This window comes from Euleptes europaea, chromosome 14 (assembly GCF_029931775.1).
Source record: "Euleptes europaea isolate rEulEur1 chromosome 14, rEulEur1.hap1, whole genome shotgun sequence".
Lineage (NCBI taxonomy): Eukaryota > Metazoa > Chordata > Lepidosauria > Squamata > Sphaerodactylidae > Euleptes > Euleptes europaea.
Window position 1 is genome coordinate 37534814 of NC_079325.1, and position 26289 is coordinate 37561102.

The 26289-nt window shown below is 44.6% G+C and overlaps 1 protein-coding gene across 1 annotated transcript; it reads left to right on the forward strand.

Moving 5' to 3' along the window:
* The first annotated feature begins 1420 nt into the window (after window positions 1-1420).
* On the forward strand, window positions 1421-1957 carry LOC130486819 (uncharacterized). The gene has a single exon (XM_056860118.1). The coding sequence runs from the start codon at window positions 1421-1423 to the stop codon at window positions 1955-1957; it is 537 nt and encodes a 178-aa protein (XP_056716096.1).
* The last annotated feature ends 24332 nt before the right edge of the window (window positions 1958-26289 follow it).

The window sequence follows — 26289 nt, forward strand, 5'->3', positions numbered from 1 at the left end:
GATGGGAGGATGCATGGCCAAACAAATTTTGGGGTGAAAGCATCATGACAGCCACATACATACAAAACAGGCTACTCACGAAAGCCACCAACACTACACCATATGAGCTTTGGCAGGGCCACAAGCCTAGCATGATGCATTTACGTGTTTTGGGGAGTAAGTCTAACACTTACATTCCATAGGAGAAATGAAGTAAGCTAGGCAATACAACGAGTGAGGGTATTATGATAGGCTACTCAGCCAGATGCAAGGGTTACAGGATTTTAGATCCCAAGACCAACAAGATCAGCATCAGCAGAGCTGTTTACTTTGATAAAAACAACAAACCTCGAGCTTCAGAGGGGGCGTGTGTTGAAGTAAACAGAGAAATCGTGTATCCTGATGCTGCCTGCATTAAGAAGGAAGTGGCTGAGGAACCTGAGAAGTATGTATCAGAGGGAGAAACTCCTGATGTTGATGTACCAGAGAGACCTGACAAACTAGATGAGACCGGAGAGTGCGCAGAGAGGAGGTCAGTGTGCTCAAATAAAAGTGTTCCGCGCTTGAGACTGTCCTACATCGCAAGAATGATGGAGACACCTGAGCCAGCATCCTGGAACGAAGTTTCCCAACTACCTCCACCAGAAGCACAAAAGTGGAAGCAAGCTGCAAGAGAGGAGCTGGAAACTCTACATCAGAATACAACTTGGACTTTGACTGAGTTGCCTCCAAATCGAAAGGCAATAGGATGCAAATGGGTTTTTAAAATCAAATGTGATGCTGATGGTGAGATCCAATGCTACAAAGCCTGATTAATAGCTAAGGGATACTCACAGAAATATGGTGAGGACTTTGATGAAACTTTTGCACCTGTGGTAAGGCATACCACAATCAGAACACTCCTAAGTGTTGCTGCTAGCAAGAGAATGCAAGTTGAACACCTTGATGTTAAGACTGCATTCCTGCATGGAGATCTGGAGGAAGACATCTACATGCGACAGCCTCCAGGTTTTGTCCAGAAAGGGAAAGAAGAACTTGTGTGCAAACTACAGAAAAGTATTTATGGACTTAAGCAAACTGCCAGAGCCTGGAACACAAAACTGAATGAAATGCTGCTTCAAGCAAACTTCAAAAGGAATGAGCGCGATCCATGCCTGTACACCAAACATGAGAAGGGAAAATGGACTTGTATTTTGGCCTATGTTGATGATTTAATAGTTGCCTATGAAAACCCAGATGACTGCAAGGAATTAGTGAGTCACCTGAACAGAGAAGTAGAGGTGAAGCAATTGGGTAATGTCACCCACTACCTAGGAACTCAAATTCAAAGGGAAGATGATGGGAGTTTACTGATAACCAAGAACAGAAAATTAAAGAACTGATAACATTCCTGATAATGGAACAAGCGGCTGCATCACCAACTCCCATGAAAGTAAGCTAAATGAAACAGGAAGACAACACACAAGAGCTGTCACCAGACAATGTGTATCGTAAAGCTTTGGGTAAACTTCTTTATATTAGCACACTGTCTAGACCGGATATTGGTTCAGCTGTGGGCATACTGTGTAGAAAGACTGCTTTACCAACTAACAAAGACTGGAATGCTGTTAGGAGACTTGTTAGGTACCTAAAGGGTACTGCATATTATAAGCTTAAGCTGCCAGCTAATGAAAGGCCTAAACTTGTGGTATATGTAGATGCAGACTGGGGTGGAGACATGAAAAGCAGAGAGTGCACCAGAGTACACATATTTTTCTATGGAGGTGGAGCCATAAGCTGGCTGAGCAAGAAGCAAGACATCATAGCACTGTCCAGCACAGAGGCTAAGTACGTGTCAGCAGCACAAGGGTGCCAAGAAATACAGTGGCTACGCAGATTGCTAACAGACTTAGGCATGGATACATCTGAACCCACAGAGGTGAAAAAAGACAATCAGAGCTGCATATCCCTAGCAGAACAGGAAGATATAAACATGTGAACCAAGCACATTGACATTAAATATCACTTGGTAAGAAGGCTGCACAGAGACAAAGTTATCAAGCTGAAGTACTGTCCCACAGAGGAGATGATTGCAGACATTCTTACCAAGCCACTTGAAAGAATAAGGTTCAAAGATCTTAGAAAGAAGATGAACTTGAAAGAATGAGTCAAGTGACATCAATAGGGGGTGTTGGAATAGATGGACTTTGCGGTGTCAAGAGTTAGACGCGTAGAGAGGACAGGGGCGGAAGGGCCATCTGATGTCTATCTCTCCCTCTTTCCTGTGCTTTGATGTTGTAGACAGATATTCTCAGGGAAACTTTCACTTTTCTCTCTCTCTCTCTCTTTTGCCTTCTTCCAAGCTAGACGCTAGAAGCCGTGCGCTCCTGCGCACAGGCCTTCCCCCCCCCCCACAATGGGAGGGGAGGATGCTACCATTTTATATCTACAAAGTTAGAAAGTTAGAATAGCTCAGTGGGCTTGTTCGTCCTTTCCTATCAGTGATGTATTTAACCAATAAATGAGTTATTAATTTGATTAGAACGAAAGCCTGATGTTTATTTTGTTGCTGAAAGCACACGCACGTGTGATCATGATAAAGGAGTAATTCTGCTGTGCACATTTGCCATTTTGCACTCTGCTACTTAATAGGAATATTAGCATCAAATTAGTCAAACACTTTTATCCATGAGTGACTTCTGCTATAAAGTCAATGGAGGTGAGAAACAATTGCCTTTTGCAATCTGATTTCAGCATCAGGGAAGAACAAGGAAGGAGCTAACCATGTAAAGAATGCAAGGAAGGAGAGGAAGCCTGCTTACAAGAAGTACAGTTTTGTCCTCTTTGATTTATACCATGTGAATGACTAAGGTTAAATTTGCTTAACACAGAATATGCCCTGGCCTCACACCATCTTGGGACGGGTTATTTTAGTAGAAGTTATTATAGCCGTGTATCGTTGCAATGAAAAATCACTACAGTTCCATTCAGTTCGATAAGGTTAAGTATCCCTTATCCAAAATGCTTGGGACCAGGAGTGTTTGGGATTTTGGACTTTTTTGGATTTTGGAATATTTACATATACATAATGAGATATCTTGGGGATGGGACCCAAGTCTAAACATGAACTTCACTTATGTTTTATATACAACTTATACACATGGCCAGAAGGTAATTTTATACAATATTTTAAATAATTTTGTGCATGTAGGACATCATGGGAAACCTACCGTTGGTGCAACTAGCCTGCACATGTGCCATTTTATTACCCTTTGTGAGCGCTCAAAAAGTTTTGGATTTTGCCACATTTTGGATATCAGATTTTCAGATAAGGGATACTCGACTTGTATATATTTTATTCTATGTTTCTAGTCCGTCTTTTTCACTGAGACTGAAAGTGGATTACACAGTATAAACTGATGCAATCAATCGAACGAGGCATCTAATATGAGATTACAGAAATGTGAAGCGAGGACAAAATATTACGCATGGTTCAGATAAATGCAGAAAAGTGATATTACATCATTAGATAATAATGAGTGACAGAAGGCTAATACATACAGCAAACAGATAATTCACAGACAACCCCCTTTTGGATGCACATCTTAACGTGGTAAGGGGGTTGTGTGTGTCAGGGAAGCTGAGAGCAATTCTGTAAGGGGTCTAGACTATAAAGAGACTAAACTCCTAGCAGAGTCACTCAAGATGGAAAGGTCAAAGCTGAGACACCAGATGAAGATGCATCCACCCCCTGAAGGGATCAGTGGCCACAGCTGCAGAAGAGCACAGGCAGTTCCAGTGGTGATGGGAGCAGAGGAGTCCTTGAAGGTTAGCTGCTGGGCATCAGCAGTAGTGGAAGGTGGCACTGGCGGAGGATCTTTCGTAGACAACGGCAGTGCCACTACAGCTAAACCTGCTTAGTATTGCTCAGAAGAAGGCAATGGTAAACCACTTCTGACCAACCTTTACCTTGAAAACCCTCTGATGAGACATAGTCCACAGTCCCTTTCCCTTTATAAATGCCTTGCTGAACTATTCGGTTACAATATTATTACCTTTCTAGAAGAGCCCTCCTGCATAGTTTTGGGATGACAGAAGCATGTGGCTTCATCCTTTGATGAATCTGAAGCTCCTGGGCCTTTTTCTCTCACAGGCCTCGGGGGAGGGCCCTATAGTTTATCATGGACAGCACCCACATCCATCCTCAAAGCAACTACTCACTCAGTGGCAGACTTGCCATTTAACATCCAGGGCAAGTTCCTATTGGGGCCTTATTCTGTAGGGCCACACTGGCATCCAGGAGCAAGCACAGCCAAACCCAGTTATTCTATTAGCACCTTAGGAGCTACTTGGTTCAGATTCTTAAGCAGCAACAATGATCCATGTCAGCTCAGCAGTTGCTTCCCCTGACACCATATTGGCTTTATACAAGAGAATAAAGAGACACAGGCCTTTTATGCACAGATTGGTTTCGTTGGATATGCCGTTCTCTTGATGCACAGTATTTGCAATCGAGTTCTCAAATCACTCTGCCCAGGGGCTTTACCCCCCAAATAAATTCCCAGGGTACTTGGGATTACTCAGAGTAAATTTCTCCTTGGGCCAGTGAAAGTGCGCAGCATCTGAACCAAAGGGGGAGTGGTCACCGATGTCCCCCTGTTTTGATCACGCATATGCTCTAACGATAGCTGAATTTCACAGTAGATCACAGGTGAGAAAAAGGCACTTGCGCATGAGACCCCCTTCCTGCAAATACTGCTTTGTAATTGGCTGTAGTGTTTTAGAAAAAATACATCACCAGCCCATGGAGGGAAATGACACCTCTTTCAGAGATATTCATGGCAGCCTTCTGTGCTAAAAGCACTACTTGAAGATAGACTCTGTGTTACCTTGTGGATATTGAAGCCTAGATGATCTCCAGTATAAAGCAAGCAGGCAAAGATCAACCCAACCATCAGTATACCTTCCATCCTTGTAAAGGTCCCTTTCACACCAATTAGGAAATTGTTGCAAGGGCCAAAGAGATCTCAGCTCTTCAATGATGCCTTATTTTATATTCTTCCATTTGAGTTCTCAAAGTTCACCCAAGCAAATTCATCCCCAGGAACTCATTATGCAAAAATCAAATACAGAAAGAGTTCTGAAGAAATGTTTCCTGCAAATTCTGAAAGGTCAAGGACAGTCGGTGTATCACAGCATGTTCAGCAGGAACAGTGAGGTAACCTGTGACCAGATATGCCCAAAACATTAGCATGGTGGGTTCATGAGAGGTCTTAGCATCATGGAATGTACAGGGCATTCTCTATGATGAAAGTCTTCTTCATCCCTTCCTGGACCCCCTGCCCACATGCAATACCCCAAACAGTGGTGGGCTGTTACTCTTTCACACTAATGCAGTATGAAATATTCTCCTGTTTTGATTACTGACTTCAGAAGCACCATGTTGTGTAAATCCACACAAAAAGCTCCATAAGAAAGATTGGGCTTTTTTTACAATTACAGTGCTGTTTGGGAACTGTTTGTTCCCCTGAGTGTGACTTGTATCTCCATGGTGTCATTTTCCTTCTTCTTTGTCCCCCATCAGTCTTTGGCCTTGTCCTATGGGCCGCATTGACTCTCATGACTTGGTTTCCAATCACTGTTATGAAGTTTGAAGTACTCATATTTGTAGGCTGGATTCACAGATAAGCAACCTAAGAAATTAGGACCTGGGAACCACCCTCAGCCTGGTCTAAAATTCAGCAGGTGAAGCTGGAAAACCCCAGGTCCTAATTTGCAATTCTTGGTTGCTTATCTGTTGCTTATCACATGCAGCTGTGGAAAGCATCCGAGCCACACCTGTTAGTACTATTCCAGTGAAGGAATCCCAGTACTTAACTTTCTGCTACCATTCATTAACCCCTTAACTGTCTGACATGTAACAAAGCTCGCTATCTAATACCCAACAACACCAAGTGGGAAAAGTTGATGGTTAAAAAGTTATGAAAATGAAACTGGAAGCTTAAATTATACATCCTTCAAAGTCTGGAAAAAGCACGTGTGCTGAGGTGCTGCTGATACACTCATGTATTTTATACAATTGATTAATGAGTTGTCCCCTCTTAGAATCCTAAAAAAATTCATAGCACAGGAAAGATAGGACAAGAAAGCTTGCAGGGGTATATAAGAAGGAGGTTGCTCCAGAACAGTTTGAGCCCTACCCTGTGCAGAGGGATGGTGCTGGCTCCAGTGTGATGTTGTGGTTAAGAGCCGTGGTTTGGAGTGATGAACTCTGATCCGGAAAACCGGGTTAGATTCCCCGCTCCTCCATATAAGCAGTGGAGGCTAATCTGGTGAACTAGATTTGTTTCCCTACTCCTACACACAAAGCCAGCTGGGTGACCTTGGTTGCTATAAACAACAACAACTACAAAAGAACCATCCAATAAAAACCCTTTTTCAAATACTGGGTTGCATGCTGTTTCTTGGAAGTGATTGCTTACTGCATAGCCGTGTGGGTCACTGCTCCCTCCCTTCCAGTCTGACAGAAGAACATTGATTCATACAGACCATCATGAACCATCTGTGGGCTTATCTCCTCACAGGTTGCCTCCAGAGAGTTCTGCAGAATCAGCTAAAAGGTTCCGAATGTTCTCTTGTTTTCAGAATGTGCAGAAACCACTACTTCTGAAAATAACCTTGTTATCAAAATGTTATCATTTTGCATAACTCATTCCTGGAGATGGGGTGTATTTGATCAGGTGAACACGGGACTATAAATGGAGGGATGTAAAGTGAGGCAGAATTAAAGAGTTGAGATCTCTTCGGCCACTGAAAGCATTCCCCCCGCCTAGCTAGTGTGCAGAGGAGGATTCTTGGGAGAATGAAAGCTACATCTTTGGTCATTCTGTGGGCCTCCATCTTTCTGCTCCATGCTGGAGCTGACATCCCCAACATTCCCATAAATCCAGAGTTTGCTGTCCAAAGGGTAAGCACCAAATAGTCTCTAAATAAGAGTTTAAGAAACCTCAGAATGCTGATGTAAGAATCCCTGCAGGAGGCTTCAGATTATCTATCCCCTTTCTTGTCTGACTCCATTGACCTACCGATAATGTGTCCCGTATATGTTTGTTGTTGGCCTTGGTTCATTGCTTCCATTATGAATTCCACAGTGGCTTTAGCTTTTTCCCCTCAGAGAATACCAACTGCTTTAACCTTTCTTTCATCTTAAAGCAATGGTAGCACCTGCTTGATGCTAGATTTTATTAATCTGGACTGTACCAGGTTTTCATCTTCTCCTTGCCTCTGCCTGAATTAAATTCCTCCTTAATTTCTACTACCCAGTCTCCCTCGCCACAATTATTTCAATGTTCTCTAAAATTACTGGTGAAGAAAGGAATCTTTTAATAGCTTATAATGCAGAGCATAATGAGTATTTCATTTCAACAAAGATCAGGCAAACAGTGTAGGAAACCCAACTGGAAGATGAGCAGAAGAATGCAGTAAAGGGTTCTTAAGTCAGCCATGATATGAGAGGGTTCTGGATAGAGCTGTGAGAAGATTTTGATTTCCCTGTGGAAGACAAATAGGATTCAGCAGTGGTTTTGTTGAAGTGTACACAGAAAATGTTTCAAATCTCCCTTTCTTCCTGGTACACACAGAAGATAATTTAACATGGATCAATTACCCCTTTAAAACACATTTTCCAGTCTTGGGCACACAAAAGAAGGAATATCTAACAGTGGTAGAGCATTCATGAAGGTCTCGGGTTCAGTTCACAGTACCAGTTGAAAAAAAGGATTGCAGCTGCTGAGGTGGGTAGAGACTTCTAATCTGAAGCTTTGGAAAGCTGCTGCCAGTCAGAAGAGATCAGAGTGTGTCACGGGAAGATCCCATCTGGATTGTTGTCCAAGGTTTAGAACATTTAGGATATTATAAAACCAAGCTGGAAGAAGTTGCAAGCATTTTCAGAACTGTTCTCAGCAGTTCACTGTCATCCAGGGTCAAAATCTAAACTTCCCTAAAGCAGTTGTTAAACTGTGTTCCAGGGGATCTTATTATGCATTCCCACAGTTGTTAGGTCCCCCACTACGGGGAGAGAGCTCCTACCAGCAACCCACTCTTCCAATTGCCACTCCTTCTGGTGGTAAATAGTTTTTTTTTTAAGCAATGTTGTCACTTGCGGTGTGACATCACTTCTGGGGGAAACATGGAAATGATGTCACATCATTCTAGGAATCATTGCAGTTTATGGTGATTCCTAGAGAGGTGTGGCATCCAGTATCCCCTGGAAATCACATTGTGCCATGTGCCAGGTGCAATGCCACCCACTGCCCCGCCCCCCAATCTCCTGCTGGGTGCCTGTAATCTCTTGCTGGGTGCCTCGGTGCCAGCCATCATCTGGGTTCCTCAAGGAGAAGAGCTGATGAGCTTTCCTGAAAGACAATTTCCCCCGTACTAATGATTAAGCTCCAAAATGTTCATCTGCAATGAAATGTCTGTGGAGGCCTGGCCACTAGCCTAAATGAACTAGCTTTGCAGATAACAAGTTTCTGGACAGATGTGGAGTTATTGTTTCGTGGGAACAGCTGCACCCCTTAAGCCACTTTCACTAACCAAATAAAGGCTCCATATAAAAATTTAAAAATAATAATATTACTACCAGTATCCATAGTTTTCAGATCTTTGGGGTATACATAACATTTCCAATTAATATTCCGAAAATGTCCCAAAGTCACACTCAGTTGCGAAGCATTTTGCTGCACCTCTACAGAGCATTTGATCTAGCTGATTTTATTTCCCTTTCTGAGAGAAATGGTTGCCAATTGTTATTATCAGCTTTTTACAAGGTAGATTGTGGACTTGAGGTTTAGCTGCCCTAATCACTGAACAATAACCACACTTCCAGTTTTTTGGATTTTACCTATCTGTGCGTCACCAAGGGCACTGATCTGTGGAAGTGTTGCGGCAAAACGGAGGTTTGTGGAAGAGAGACCCGAGACCGTTAATCGAGAAAACAGTTTTATTACAGCTGCGGCCCAGCCGCCTTAACAAGCATAAAAGACTGAGCCCGATTGTACTAGGGAATGAACTTTTATTCTAGTTCCAGGCTAAGACATGACACGTCACCATTTGGTGCTTATCTGGTAGTTTCACATAGTCAGGAGCACAGGAGCACAGCGGTTCCATCCAGTCCCCGTTATCATTCACCATGACTTTTCCCCCACTGACTCAACAGACAGTCTTGTACTGCAGGAGACTCTTTCCTTGCTGTCTCAGAAGAAAAGAGATATGATCATTATAACAGGATTTTAAAAATTGGCCCAGAGAGAAGATCCCCACAAGATTGCCCAGTTTTATTGACTCCTTCTCCTGACCTTTAAAAGCAGCTTGCTCAACAGACATGGGGAGTCATCTTAACCTCTGATTTGTGAATACTTTTTGAAGGTGAATTTGCAGCTAAAGGCATAAGAAAGGGCCAAGATCATTTTGCTCCTGGTCTGCTGGTGACCCACAAACCACACAGGCTACAAACAGGTTCTAGCAGGCATGGAAAGCAGGCATGTGAGGAAGATCTTATGAAATCCCATGACTGATATCAGATGAAAATGGGGAGTCACCAGAGCAGGACATCAAAATGCCAAGCTCAAGAATCTCCACTGTCCCAGGACAATGAATGTAGGAGAATTCTAGGAGCTTCTTGGCTCAACTCAAACTCTGGGTTTGTAGGGTTTTTTTAATGCGTTTTAATGCACTGTATGAATGTGTGTGTATATATATATATAATATTATATATATAATAATATATATTAAAAGCGCATTTTAAAAAAACCTATAGACCAATACCACGGCTGCTGAACAAGTCTGATTTATAGACAGAACTTTGACATGTCAGTATTGATTGCATGTTGTTCATAGTTTTGGGATGAATAGAAGTTTAGAAATGTTTTGTTTTTAAAGTTGTTTTACAATTCTCTGTACTTCCGAATAATTTGTTGTCATCTGTATACTTCGCTCTGGATTATTGATGTAAACATTCCTAGCGCTGCTCTAAGTGCAAAAAGTTGGACCCCCTTCTATTTTTTACTCCTCTGTGTTTCTACTCTATGTAAGGTCTTATCCCACAAGCTCTAAGAGAATTTGGAACTTGAAGTGTCACAAGTCTTTTATTGACACTTGACCAAGCCAATTTTCATTTTGCACCCCAGAAAGGCTCTGACACTTCTGGGGTCACTTTCTAAACTCGATCCCAGCTCTAATATTCATGATTTTCCCTTCAGTCCCTGCCAGCTTGCTACCAAAGCAGAAGCAAATTCTGCCACACTCTTCATGGCTTCCTGATAGGGAAAGTGCTTTGGTCTTCTGAGTTGCCCCCTTTTTTAAAAGAGGAAAGCTGGCTTAGAAGAACCAGCTTCCTCTCCTGCCACCAGTTTACAGAGATGAGAGCTCTTTCACAGCTCTTTATTTTCCTCAGGCCAGAGACAAATAAATGCCAGGAGCCAGGCTTCTCTTACCCATTCCACGTAGGTAGACAATCCGCTCGTACTCAAATCCCATTTTTACGGCAAGAGATTCGAAGGCTACCAGTTCTCCACTGTTTGGTTTTGGTTTCCTGGCTTGAGAACCAAAGAAGGAGTTGTTATGAATAGAGGTCACTCTGATACTAAAATTATACCAGTGGATTTGCTGGAATGGGAATTGGAGAGGCAGAACATCACTTTTAGTGTAGTAGATGACTTGGGGAAAGCCCAGAGCAGGTTTCCCACTAAGGCACCAAGTGTCAATTTTCTTCATCACTAAATTGGAGGGTATGACCAGCAAGCCTCTGATTCCTAGGTGGGAATATTATCAGTGACAGATTTGTGGTGGGAACCGGCGAGTAAGCCCTAGTCACTAATCCAAATGGGGGGGGGGCGCTCCCCACCACAGTCCCAGAAATAGAGGCGCACAGCCCTGAACCCCTTTGTCTTGTATTTGTCCAATTCTGCGACTTTTGAGGGGATGAACCCCAGAAGGCCTGTTCATTAAGGGATCAAGTCAGACTCATCCCTCTAACAAGGAAACAATGTGTAAGTTAACTCTAGCTAGGAATGCTTTGTTTTTCTAGCCAATCCTGCTATATTTTTTCCCTTTGCTATAAAAATACTTCATAACTATCTGTGCTTCCTGCTTAATTAGACTTTTGGTGAAATAAAGATCTTTTGGAAACCAATGTGTTTGATCCCTGGGAAAGTGGGACTGCCTTGTCTAAATTACTCCATCCCACATAAGCCCATAAACAACTCAAAAGTCACACACAGCTCCATCCCAAATGAGCAGAAGGTAGGAAAGGGTGAGCTTGATATCCTCTCCTCCATATGAGGGGAAAGTTCCATTACCAGATGTTCTCTAGTGGTGGTAGCATGCAACTGGTTCTTATCCAGTCCGGGATGGAAATCTGTTCAGTACTACTGCTGTCTGTTGGCAATAGAAGCAGGGAAGATTCAGCAGTTGGCTAATTAGGCTATCAACTCAAGATAAGGCCTAGTATCATTGTGGAATTACACCTGATTGTCAGACTACAGAGATCAGTTCCATAGGAGAAAATGGCAGCTTTAGAAGACACTCTGGGGCATCAATTCCCCATTGAGCTCCCTCCTCAAACTCCCTCCTCTTCATGCACCACCCCCCAAATCTGGCCACAAATGGCCAAGGTTAGGAAGGGCCCTGTTCATTCTCTTTTCCTAGGATAGCCAACCTCCAGGTCCTAGCTGGCAATCTCCTGCTATTACAACTGATCTCCAGCCGATAGAGAGCAGTTCACCTGGAGAAAATTGGCACTTTGGCAATCGGACTCTATGGCATTGAAGTCCCTCCCTCCCCTCCCCAAACCCTGCCCTCCTCAGGCTCCACCTCAAAAATCTCCAAGTATATTCCAACCCAGAGCTGGCAACCCTACCTCTTCCAATAAGTCTACCACATTGTGATGATTAACATAACTCTCTCAATTTGTCCTACACTCCATTTTCCCAAGTTACCCTCTCGAGAAGGTTATAACATTGAAGGCCAGTCTGATAAAGCAGCTGTGGAACAAAACTGGCCTACACTGCAACTTCCTATTGATGATAATTTAATATGGATTGTTGTTTTTAGATCTGTGTAGTTTGGATCTGTGTAGTTCATCATTTATTTTCATGAAACCTCTATTTTACATTTTGGGGGATCTGCTTACTCCTGCAATGTATTTTGCTGGATGATTTTATGGTATTTACTGTAAACCTACTTTGAAATCAATTATTTGGCCGATGTTGGTACATCAATGTCATAAATAAACATACTGTCAGATCACAGGAGGATCACCCCATGTTCGCTATCCTGAGCTCTTGAGAGGAAGAGTTTGGTTTATTTTTATTCACCACTATAATACATTGTCACAATTCATGATACTTACTAAATAGATGCAGAAATGTGGACTTATTATTCAGTGCTGCAACATGAATAATGCAGTTACGCGTGTTAAGCTTCAGAAATCGAACTGTGCTGAGCCCTTCAATGAAAAGAAAACGGTCAGGGAGGGGGGGCATTTCAGGTGGAGAATTCATTTCTCCTATGCAAAAATAGCCCTACTATACCTTCTAAGCTTCTTTGCAGAAATTATGCCATTCTGTTGGATGCACCCCTCACTCAATACCCCTTCAAGGGGGGAAACTTGCACAACATTGATTCCGCCCACCTTCTGAATATGAGACAGGAGGGAGCTGACAGCTGCAGGGGGGTTCTGGAAACATTGCTCTTGCCAGGAACGCAGATCCTAATCCTGAACCTTGAACAAGGTCAGAAGGAAAAATGAATAAACTATCTGGTTGTAAGGAGGGTGCATGTGACCTATCAAGGTTACATAAAAACTTGACTTCCCCAAGTGGTAAAGAGCTCCAGGAGCAGTGGTATGTGCATTTAGTTTCCTTTGGAGTAGAGCACTGGAGGCTTGTGGGATATTGGTAATATTTGCTTTACTTAATAGTTGGTTTATAGGTACAGAGAAAGTGAAACCACAGGCTTGCCAACTCTGGCTTGGGAAACACCTGGAGATTTGGGGGGGGGTGGCACATGGGGAAGGAGTTTAGTGGGGATGTGATTCGATACAGTTCTCCCTCCAAAGCTGCCACTTTCTCCAGTGGAACTGGTATCTGTAATCGGGAGATCAGTTGGCCACTCCAGACCTCACCTGGAGAACTCCAGACCTCACCTGGAGGTTGGAAACCATAGGCAGAGAGGGGCACACAAACACATAGGGAGAGAGAGAGAGAGAGAAGGGGGGGTGGTGCCTTCTCCAAGATCATCCTGGTTCTTTGTTATCTGGGGTTATCACCTGGCAGTTAATGACCATTGAAAGAATCTACAGTCATAGAGAATCTACCCGGCCGGGAGGCACAAATCTATTTAAAGACACACACCCCAGCCCTGCTGGGACTCCCGGCAGGGCTGGCAAGACCAGACCCCCCCCCAGACCCCCCCTTCCAGCCTTGCCGGGAATCCTGGCAGGATTGGGGGGGGGGGCTTCAAACAGATTTGTGCCTCCCAGCCGGGAGGCACAGATCTGTTTGAAGCCCCCCCCCCAGTCCTGCCGAGACTCCCGGCAGGGCTGGAAGGGGGGTCTGGCGGGTCTGGGGGGGTCTTGCCAGCCCCCCGCCAGCCCTGCCGGGAGTCCCGGCAGGGCTGGGGGGAGCTTTAAATAGATCAGGAATCCCCCTGAAGGCGTGCAGGGGGCCGAATTTTCCCCCGAACTCCGGATCCCCCTGAATTTCCGGGGATCCGAAGCGGGGGAGTTCGGACTTCGGCACGGCCCGAATAAAAACGGGCCGAATTAAGCCGAATCTGAACTATACCGAATTTTTTTTCAACAGCCGTAGACTGAGAAATTCCTAGAGCATCATGATGTTACTTCCTAGTGCTCAACTAGAAGTGACATCACAACATTGTGCAATATAGTTTCCCAAATCCCTGCTCCCAAAATAGTTCTGCTGGTTGGCGGTACCTAACTGGCAAACCCACTGATTTACATGAGTAGCCCATCTGAGAAACTAAAATTCTCTAGGATGTAGCAGGGGTGAATAGAGCCCCTTGGGTGTAAGAAGATGTATTTGTGCGCACACAGCAGCATCAGAGAAGCGTGAGAAATCATAACAGGTTTCACTTCTCACACTGCATGGACTCAGATTTCTTTCCATTCTGTGGTAAAATAGCCCAATACAATCTGACCAAAGACAAAAGGCCACCAATAGAGATCCATAAATCTATCAAACTGCCTTTATCTCCTTGAAAAATCTCTCATCTGTCTCCAGACTGATAGAGAGATGGTTACTCACCTTATGTCTCATTCCAAGCCTGACCCTGAGCATGCAGATCAAAGAAATTCACACAAAGGAGCCAGGTATAATTGCCTAGGCAACAGGACATTACTGAGGACATTGATGCTGTTTGTAATTACCTAGACAACCTAAAATGGCTGCCAAGATCTTAGGTAGTCTCGTGAGATTTCGGTGATCATTTGCTAGATTATGAAACTGAAAGCCCTTCATTGGCAGGAGAGAAGGAGTGAGCAGATGTAAATTTCAGGGAAGGTGGAGGCAGAGCTAGGCTACAAGTCAAATGGAGCTAAAAGATGGGAATTGGGGACCAGAAAGGGGGAGGGAAAAAAATCCCTTGAGTCTCATGGTTCCCTTTCTTGTACTTACTGACAGTTTCAAATGTATTAGGCTCATCTTTGGCTTCCAAAAATATTTCATCCCCCTCACATTTTCCATGTCTAGAAAGAAACAAAGCTTCCATTACAGACTACATAGATAATCGCAAATGTGGAACAAAATGTTCTGTCCTCTACCCCTCACCCTTAGGGCAGCAAGGGCAGCAAGGACTGGGTTGTGAGAGCAATTGTGTAGGCGACTTCCCCCCACCCCGACGACTCTTTTCACAACTGCAGCCCACTTTTGTTTGGATAATATCCATCCAGGTCTGCGTAGCTCACTGGATGACCTTGCTGCCAGTTATTCTCTCTCAACCCAACCTCTGGCACAGGGTTGTTGCGACTTCACTTTCCCCCCAATCAGATCTGTAAAAAAGGGTGCCCATTATCAGATCCTCCAAAATCAACACCAAAATATGATTCTCAAAGCTGAAATTTGAGATTGGCATTCAACAGACGTTTTGACTTCTTGTAGAGAGTTAACATAAAATTTCTCCTGTTATACTGACAGGTCAGCTGTCAAATAGTGTGAAAGGTTGTCTTTGTGTCATTGTTCAAATGTTGGGCTCAGGCATGACGAAAAAGGGCAGGAAACAATGGAAACATCACCAGCTACCATCGGAAATGTCGGAGAAAATTAAGCACCAATCAACAACAATTTTAGAATGCAAACGAAACTTTAGTGAAAGTGAAAACAAGCGCTACGGTAGCACTTGTTTTCACTTTCACTAAAGTTTCGTTTGCATTCTAAAATTGTTGTTGATTGGTGCTTAATTTTCTCCGGATTTCCATATAAGTACCAAGTGCCTATTTCTCTACCATCGGAAATGTCGGCAGCATCCATGACATGCTGACATCACTCCCTGTGGACCCAGAAGCGAAATCAGTGTGTCACCGGATGACTCAGGGACATTTGGGCATTCTGGCAAAATTCTAGGGTTAAACCATCATATTTTGCCCAAATACCAGAGCATCATCTTCTGATAATATGTTGACATCACTTCTGGGTGTGTGAGGAGTGTGTCAGTGCATTGTCAGTGAGGTCATTTTGTTACCAGCAACGGCCTCCACCACATGTAAGTCCTCCTGCGAGTTGCCAGGCCCTGCCAACTCTGCATCGGCTAGGGTTGCAAGGTCCCTCTTCGCCACCGGTGGGAGGGTTTGGGGGTGGAGCCTGAGGAAGGTGGGGTTTGGGGAGGGGAGGGACATCAATGCCATAGTGTCCAATGGCCAAAGCGGCCATTTTCTCCAGGTGAACTGATCGGTTGTAGTAGCAGGAGATCTCCAGCCACCACCTGGAGGTTTAATACAAAAAATACAGCACAAGGCTCACAAAATGCTAACCCACAATGCAAGAAATGTTTACTTATGGTGAACTAATAGTGAACACAACGAACAAACAAACACAGTGCTGTACGACAACAAGTCTATGAGCACACACACAACTACTTGTCAAAGAGAATAAAGACAAAAACAGTCCAACCGTTGCCTTCCAATATTAGAAATGGTGCTCCTGTGGACCGGTCTGTTATGTATGACAAAGCTTCCTCAGTCAGGGTGTAATATTGTTCCAAACCGCAAAATGGTAACTTGAACTGCGTTATCGGCGTGACTTTTCAGTGGAGCTGTTTCAAAAGTGCATCCTCTGCCCCTCGGAGCGTAGCATGCCAAACACAATTAGCGTAACTTGGGTCTCATAAAGCGGAATGTGTATCCCAGTTATTTAAATCCACGTTTCACCCTGAGGCTTTTTCAGCCTATAAAGAATTTAAATCGACCACTGTGGGTTCCTTGGCCACTGTGGGTTTTCTTTGTGATACATAACAGACCGCTCCACAGGAGCACCATTTCTAATATTGGAAGGCAACGGTTGTTTTTGTCTATATTCTCTTTGACCAGTAGCTGTGTGTATTCTCATAGACTTATTGGTGTACAGCACTGTGTTTGTTTGTTCTTTGCGTTCACTATTAGTTCACCATAAGTAAACATTTCTTGCATTGTGGGTTAAGCATTTTGTGAGCCTTGTGCTGTATTTTTTGTATTATTCTTTGTGTTCACTGTTAGTTCACCATAAGTAAACAGTTCTTGCATTGTGGGTTAAGCATTTTGTGAGCCTTGTGCTGTATTTTTTGTATTATTCTTTGTGTTCACTGTTAGTTCACCATAAGTAAACAGTTCTTGCATTGTGGGTTAAGCATTTTGTGAGCCTTGTGCTGTATTTTTTGTATTATTCTTTGTGTTCACTGTTAGTTCACCATAAGTAAACATTTCTTGCATTGCGGGTTAAGCATTTTGTGGGCCTTGTGCTGTATTTTTTGTATTAAGTCACACCTATTGCAGCACAGGGGATTACTTTCGTTTGTTTCTAGCTACCACCTGGAGGTTGGCAACCCTAGCAATGGCTGCCCATGTGTTTCTGGGCCCTATCCAAAGTGCTGGTTCTTCCGTTTAAGACACCTAAATGACATGGGGCCAGGGCATCTTAAGAACTGCTTCCTACCATTTATCCAGCCTACCAGTTAAGGTCTGCCTCTCAAGCCTTGTTTTCCGTGCCTCAGCCTTCAGAGGTGAGGTGAGTGGTGACTACAGACAGGGTTTTTTCTTTGGTGGCACATAGGGTTCTGAAATACCTAGATTTGGTGGGTAGAGCCTAGACAAGGCAGGGTTTGAGGAAGGGAGGGGCCTCAGCAGGGTTTAAAGCCATAGAGTCCATATTCCATTTTCTCCCAGGGAACTGATCTCGGTCATCTGGAGTTCAGTTTTAATACCGGGAGGGTGGCAACCCTACTGGAACATCACCTTTGGGATGCCCCCCCCCCTTGAGGCTTGTCTGACACCCAGTTTTACTGTCTTTTAGGCACTAGGCTAAAGCATATATTTTTCACCCAGGCTGTTAATTATGTATTTTAGTCTTCCAGATTTTAAAATAATCTGCTTTGTTTTTATGGATCGTTTTATGATATTAATGTCCAACAGCATGTTTTCATGGCTTGTTTTTATATTGTCAAGTTTATTGTATAAGGCCATAAGCCATTACAATCTAAAACAAATATAACAATATTACAACAGGTTAAAATGTACAAAACCGGAACAATACAGAAATTGAAATACGCTCGTTCGGCTCTATCCAGTTTTACCACCTTTCATGATTTGCATTGCCCTTATTTTCTTGGCTGCCGAGCCATGTTTTTATATTGTTAACTTATTACTTTCATTATCAGCCACCTTGAGCAGGAATCTGATGAAGCAGACTAGACATTTTCTATATAAATTATGCAAAAATCGGAAGGCTTTGCCAAGTGGTGTGTGTGTCATTCTTCTTCCTAGTTGCTCTGTGGCAGAGGGGCTACTGTCTGAGGGATCAAGGAGGGCGAGTCTGCCCTGGGAGAGCCAGGTCCTGAGGCAAAGTTAGGAACCGCTGAGGTAGCTGTATTTATGCCAATAATGTTGACCGTGACTGTAAGATCGCTGTATTATGGACATGTTCTTGTTTTTTTGCCAGCTCATTTGACTGACCGTTTTGCCCTGCTTGTTGGGACCATACCCAATGTTGAACCTCCTTCCTCTTTACAATTGTTTTTCTCCACCTCTTTCATTATTGCCTCATTTTGTTAAATAAACTAATCATGTTATTTTGCTCCCATCCCCAAACCCCGCCCTCCTCAGACTCCATCCCAAAAACATCCTGCCGATGGGGAAGAGGGACCTGGCAACCTTATTTCCATGAAAGGCTCTCATAAAATGCCAGATCGCTGTACTGAACACCCAATATTTGGTGACAGTTTGCTCACCAAGGAAGAATATTCACTATCAAAATGAACAGAGCAGAAAACTGCACCAAATTAATTTCACTTCTGTTTTCAACAAGTCTCGTTTCCTGCCTTTGCAAACATGAAGACTGGTGGTAAGTGGTTCCCCCACTCCAAGATTCACAAATGGATTTCACATTGAAAGCACTCTAATAATAATAGAAAATTGAGGGAACTTACCGAACATGGCGGATTCTGAGCAATATGCGTCCAGGAGATATAATCTGTGCATTTATTTTAACGGAATCAAGCTCATTCTGCAGACTTCCATTCACAATCTCACAACCATGATACCATGTGTCTGCAAACTACAGAGAAGAGGACACTTTGCTGTGAATATGCTATCCAAGGCGGAAACTTTGCAATATAATGCTGGCAGTGAAATGGCCCTTTTCTCTTGTTGGTTCATGCAACACAGCCTGCTGCAGGATACAAAGAAAGACTGCACAGGCCTCGAAAAGGGTGCTTTTATCCATGAATGACTTCTGCTATAAAGTCAATGGAGGTGAGAAACAATTGCCTTGTGCAGTCTGAATTCAGCATCAGGAAAGAACAAGGACGGAGCTAACCATGTAAAGAATGCAAGGAAGGAGAGGAAGCCTGCTTACAAGATGTACAGTTTTGTCCTCTTTGATTTATACCATGTGAATGACTAGTGTTAAATTTGCTTAACACAGAATATGCCCTGGCCTCACACCATCTTGGGACGGGTTATTTTAGTAGAAGTTATTATAGCCGTGTATCGTTGCAATGAAAAATGCCAGTGGCCCTGTTCTGTAGGGCCACTGGCATCCAGGAGCAAGCACAGCCAAACCCAGTTATTCTGTTAGCACCTTTAGGAGCTACTTGGTTCAGATGCTTCAGCAGCAACAATGATCCGTGTCAGCTCAGCAGTTGCTTCCCCTGACCATATTGGCTTTATACAAGAGAATAAAGAGACACAGGCCTTCTATGCACAGATTGGTTTAGTTGAATATGCCGTTCTCTTGATGCACAGTATTTGCAATCGAATTCTCAAATCACGCTGCCCAGGGGCTTTACCCCCTGAATAAATTCCCAGGGTACTTGGGATTACTCAGAGTAAATTTCTGCATGGGCCAGTGAAAGTGCGCAGCATCTGAACCAAAGGGGGAGTGGTCACTGTTGTCGTTGTTACGTGGCTTAGCACCCCCCCTTTTTTGATCACACATATGCTCTAGCGATAGATCAATTTCGCAATAGGCGAGAAAAAGGCACTTACGCATGAGAACCCCTTCCTACAAATACTGCTTTGTAATTGGCTGCAGTGTTTTTTAAAAATACATCACCAGCCCATGGAGGAAAATGACACCTCCTTCAGAGATATTCATGGTAGCCTTCTGAGCTAAAAGCACTACTTGAAGATAGACTCGGTGTTACCTTGCTGATTTTGAAGAGTTTATGAGGCAATTTTGAAGTGTTTCCAGCATGAAGCAAGCAGGCAAAGATCAACCCAACCATCAGTATACCTTCCATCCTTGCAAAGGTCCCTTTCACACCAATTAGGAAATTGTTGCAAGGTCCAAAGAGATCTCATCTCTTCAATGATGCCTCATTTTATATTCTTCCATTTGAATTCCCAAAGTTCACCCAAGCAAATCCATCTCCAGGAACTCATTATGCAAAAATCAAATACTGAAAGAGTTCTGAAGAAATGTTTCCTGCAAATTCTGAAAGGTCAAGGACACTCTGTGTATCACACCATGTTCAGCAGGAACAGTGAGATAACCTGTGACCAGATATGCCCAAAACATGAGCATGGTGGGTTCGTGAGAGGTCTTATAGCCCATTCCTGAAACAACGGCATGCGCAGTCGGCTGGGAAGAGGCGAAGCGGTGCCTCTTCCTAAGCCAATTTGTGCACGCCATAAAACAAACAAAAAAGCTGTTTCGCGGCTTTTTTTGTTTTGTTTTACTGGGGCTAAAAGCCCCATTGAAAACAGCGAGGCTGCGCCTGTTCCGGGCACTGGCGTATCCGGCAGAACCGGGATAGGAAGCCGGCCAGCTGGTGGCTCCACTTTCCGGCCCGGCCCCGGAACGCCCCCCTGCGCCAGCGCAGCCTCTCTACACCATGGCCAGTACCATGGAGAGGCCGCACCGGTGGAGGGGGGAGGCGCGGTCCCGCAGTGCTCTGCCGCTGGTGGGCCTGGCCTCACTGCCAGCGCTCTGCCACTGGTCGGCCTGGCCTTGCCACCAGCGTGTGTGTAATCATGCGATTACATGCTCTTACGGTGGCGGCGAGGTCACGCCGCATCCTATGAACTTTCAGCCTATTTTTCAGGAATGGGCTGTTCGCATCATGGAATGTACAGGGCATTCTGTATGATGAAGGTCTTCATCCCTTCCTGGTCCCCCTGCCCACATGCAATACCACAAACAGTAATGGGCTGTTACTCTTTCACACTAATGCAGTATGAAAGATTCTCCTGCTTTGATTACTGACTTCAGAAGCACCATGTTGTGTAAATCCACTAAAAAGGCTGCATAAGAAAAATTGGACTTTTTTTACAATTACAGTGCTGTTTGGGAACTGTTTGTTCTCCTGCGTGTGACTTGTATCTCCATGGTGTCATTTTCCTTCTTCTTTGCCCTCTCAGTCTTTGGCCTTGTCCTATGGGCCGCATTGACTCACATGACTTGGTTTCCAATCACTGTTATGAAGTATGAGATATCCATATTTGTAGGCTGGATTCACAAGTAAGGAATCAAGAACTGCAAATTAGGACCTGGGAGGAACCACCCTCAGCCTGGTCTAAAATTCAGCAGGCAAAGCTGGAAAACCCCTCCTGAATTTTTGCCTGCCACATAGCTGTGGAAAGCATATCAGCCACACCAAGTGGGAAAAGTTGATGGTTAAAAAGTTATGAAAATGAAACTGGAAGCTTAAATTATACATCCTTCATAGTCTGGAAAAAAACATGTGTGCTGAGGGGCTGCTGGTGTGTGTGTGTGTGTGTGTGTGTGTGTGTAAAGTGCCGTCAAGTCGCAGCCGACTTATGGCGACCCCTTTTGGGGGTTTTCATGGCAAGAGACTAACAGAGGTGGTTTGCCAGTTCCTTCCTCTGCACAGCAACCCTGGTATTCCTTGGTGGTCTCCCATCCAAATACTAACCAGGGCTGATCCTGCTTAGCTTCTGAGATCTGACAAGATCAGGCTAGCCTGGGCCATCCAGGTCAGTGTATTTTATACAATTGATTAAGAAGTTGTTCCCATTTATAATCCTAAAATAAATATAGCACAGGAAAGATAGGAAAAGAAAGCTTGCAGGGGTAGATAAGAAGGAGGTTGCTCCAGAACAGTTTGAGCCCTACCCTGTGCAGAGGGATAGTGCTAGCTACAGCATGATGTAGTAGTTAAGAGCGGTGGTTTGGAACGGTGGACTCTGATCTGGAGAACCGGGTTTGATTCCCCACTCCTAGACATGAGCAGCAGAGGCTAATCTGGTGAACTAGATTTGTTTCCCCACTCCTACACACAAAGCCAGTTGGGTGACCTTGGGCTAGTCACAGCTCTTAGAGCTCTCTCAGCCCCACCTACCTCACAGGGTGTCAGTTATGGGGAGGGGAAGGGAAGGGGATTGTAAGCCGGTATGATTCTTCCTGAAGTGGTAGAGAAAGTCGGCATATAAAAACCAATTCTTCTTCTTGTATCCTATCCTATCCTATCAGGCCCCACAAAGAAGAGGAGCTCAAGTGCTTCTACAACACCATCATCACCCTTAAGTTCCAGGGGTTGTAGAGGGCTGGTGCTATCACCAAGGCTGCTTGCACTGAGACCCTGTGAGAACATAACTAGGATAGGTGGGAGAGGGACCATGGCTCAGTGGAAGAGCCTCTGCTTTGCATTCAGAAGGTCCCAGGTTCAATCCTTGGCATCTCTATTTAAAAGGACCAGGCAGTAGGTGGTGTTGTGAAAGACCTCTGCCTGAGACCTGGACAGCCACTGCCAGTCTTACTAGACAATACTGAAATTGGTGGACCAATGGTTTGATTCAGTATAAGGCAGCCTCATACATATTCATGCCGTCTGCCTTGTCCAATGAAATCTCAGTGATACAAACTAGGGTTGCACGTCCTTCTTTGAACTAGGGTTTGCAGTCCTTCTTTGCCTGGACTGCAAATATTATTGAGCATCAGTATGCAAAGAGTCAATGTTATGTTGAAATGGACACACAAAAGTCTTTGGATGATAGGTTGGATGCAGAATTTGACTCACTGGATATGCAGAGATTGGTAGGCGGCCTCGGACAAATAGGCGTTGTTGCACCTTGTGTGTCATTTAGATAATGTGTCCATGGGCCCTCAGGCGTACCTCTCTAATGACCATTTCCTTTGTAAATGTGGTTCTCTCCCAGTTATGGGTTCCCCACCCCATTTGCAACTATATTGGAGGGAGCAGACTTCAATTTTCTTTCTTTCCTTTTAGCATTATTGGTGCTGGTGGGTTAGGGTTGCCAACCTCCAGGTAGTTAGCAAACACAAAAGACAGCAGTAATGAAAGAGAAAAACTATATGTTCATGCAAAATACATTTTTAGTGTGCTTTTAAAGTGGTAAATAAATCAGTAATGAGTGAATAAATTCTACAATAATATTGCAAAGGTATAAACCAAGTAAACAAAGGGTAGCTGACGGTAGGGCTGTCGATTTGGTTTGTTCCGAACCGAAAAACCGCCGAATATCCCCCGATTCAACAATTTCCGGTTTGGGACAAACCGAATTTAAAAAAGGAGGGAAGCGGGGGAGCCGAATTCCCCGACTTCGGGGTGTTCGGCAAATAAATTTGGGGTTTGGCTCCCCCCCGGGCACCTTCACGGGGCTTCCCTGAAGGCGCGCGGGGGGGGGGGGGGCTTTAAACAGATTTGTGCCTCCCGCCCGGGAGGCACAAATCTATTCCACGGCCCCCCATGACTTCAGGGGGCTTCCCTGAAGGTGTGCAGGGGGCTCTTTAAACAGATCTGCGCCTACCGGCCAGGAGGCACACATCTGTTTAAAGGGCCCCCGGCACGCCTTCAGGGAAGCCCCGTGAAGGCGCGTGGGGGCCCTTTAAACAGATGTGTGCCTCCCGGCCGGGAGGCACACATCTGTTCCACCACCACCCCGCGCGCCTTCAGGGGGCTTCCCTGAAGGTGCGCCGGAGCCCTTTAAACAGATCTGCGCCTCCCGGCCAGGAGGCACAGATCTGTTTAAAGGGCCCCTGGCACGCCTTCAGGGAAGCCCCGTGAAGGCGCTCGGGGGCCCCTTTAAACAGATGTGTGCCGGCCAGGAGGCACAGATCTGTTCCATCCCCCCACGCGCCTTCAGGGGGCTTCCCTGAAGGTGCGCCGGGGCCCTTTAAACAGATCTGCGCCTCCCGGCCAGGAAGCACAGATCTGTTTAAAGGGCCCCTGGCACGCCTTCAGGGAAGCCCCATGAAGGCGCGCGGGGGGCCCTTTAAACAGATGTGTGCCTCCCAGCTGGGAGGCACACATCTGTTCCACCACCACCCCACGCGCCTTCAGGGGGCTTCCCTGAAGGCGTGCCGGGGCTCTTTAAACAGATCTGCGCCTCCCAGGGAAGCCCGAATTTTCCCCCGAACTCCGGATCTCACCCGAATTTCGGGGATCCGAAGCGGGGGAGTTCGGACTTTGGCACGGCCTGAATTTAAAAGGGCCAAATTTGCCGAAGCCGAACTATACGGAATTTTTTTTTCAACAGCCCTAGCTAACGGCAAAGTCCAAAACGTATAGTAATGCTCTTGTTACTTCACAGGCATGTGGATATGACAGATGATTGGTAAGGTTTTTCAAAAAGTCTCACTCAGTGCCGTTAGAGGAGCATAGCTGTTACCAAGCGACGAGAAATTGCAGTCAGTTAGTGAAGAATCTTCTATCTGTGCTGTGTGAAGCCAAATAGCTCACCCTTCATACCAGTGGCATAAAAAAACACTTCACTGGTACATAGTCCAAAGATCAATCAGGGAGAAAGGTAGTCAGTCAAGGCAAGAGGCAGGTTCAAGGTCAAACCGGTCCAGGGTTGGGCAAGGAGTCTAGAAGCTTTCAAGGTCAAGGAACAGTCCGGGTCAGTACACAATAGGCCAAAGTGGAGCTTAACATGTTTGCAATGCATTGCTTCCATGGCTTCCTACTGACTCAGCTCTCCTTAAATACTTGTAGCTGTCTGGGGGAGACAGCTCCTTTAATCACTCAGTCGGCCAAACTCCTTCTTTGTTGTTGTAGTCTTGCCAAACGCCAATGTTGTTCTAGCAGGACCCGGCCCACTTTCCTCCGATGAGACACAGGAGACATCAGTTACACACAGTTTCCTGGCTCCATTGGCACCTTTCTGGTTGTTCTAGGGTAGGGCAGCATCTGGTCTTCCCCAGGCTGCTCTTCAGCCGGTGACTTTAAGGTCTGGCTTGGCAATGAATCACCATCGGCTGCTTCCTCTGTCGGGTGGGGGAGGCAGAATCTGACACTGGCTCTGGTCTTTGTCCATCTCTGAATCTGTTGCAGGGCAGTTCCTGACACCTATGGCAGCACATTTTCAGAAAATGAAGCATACAGAACAAGACATGAGATTTATTTATTTATTTATTTATTTGTCATATGGCACTTAAATCAGAGACCATTCCAGGTCACAGACATAGATCATATTCTTCTGCAAAAGGAGATGTATTTCATTTTCATTTTTGACACAATGGAGCCTAAGGGACTCAGCTCAGAGCTAGATCTCTCATGTTTTTTGTAAGTTTTGTTGGGATTAGGTTTCTCCTAATGGGATACAGCTGCTGTTGTAAAGAAACTCAGTGGGCTGCTTTGAGCTTATCACTCAGACACCACTTTGACTTTGCCATGACACAGCATTCCAAGATGCAATTCAGCATGTGAATTATTGAGACTCGATATGAGGTAAGACCTTATGCGTAGGAGTGATTAGTTAAGTTGCTGGATCCGCTCTCCATTCATGTAAGGTTATTTATTATGTCTAATTATATATAGCACACAGAAGAAAAGAATTTGAAATGATCCATATCTAGAAAGATCGTCTGTGCATGTGTGCCTAGACTTGGCAAGTGACTTCCTTGAAATGGATCAATGAACTGAAACTGACATGAACTTTTGTTCAACTGGGATCTTAACAGTTCGCCAGCACCTACGTGTGGAGTTGTAATGTGCTACTGGTGGTGACTGTATTGTGAGAAAACATTCTGATCCTGTGGAATTGTTGATGAAGTTATATGGGTTTGACTGGATCCTTTCTACATGTACTTACTGTATACATCCTTTGTATTTTGTATATTTCTGTCAAACTATATGTGATATTTTGTTTATAATCTGATTAAGTTTGTTGTGTGGCATTTTTTTTTTTTGTCCTATACTAATTTTGGCTTGTATTATCCTTTGGTATAGAGGTGTGATTTATTTCAACCTCCAGGTAGTAGCTGGAGATCTCCCGCTATTACAACTGATCTCCAGCCGATAGAGTTCATTTCACCTGGATAAAATGGCCGCTTTCACAATTGGACTCTATAGCTTTGAAGTCCCTCCCCTCCCCAAACCCTGCCCTCCTCAGGCTCCACCCCAAAAATCTCCAGGTATTTCCCAGCCTGGAGCTGGCAACCCTAGTGGGTCCAAAGGAGGTAAGGAAGAGTCAGTGTAGTGCTCTAGTTGCCCGTGGTTCAATTGTCAGGGGATTCTGGAGAAGGCAAAAGAGCAGGATTCTGCTGTGTTCTGCTTCCCTTGTTGCCTCCAGGAAATGGAGGGATAGGTATAAGCTAATCATGTGACTTTTTATTATAATGTGACCAATGCTTTGGATTTGAT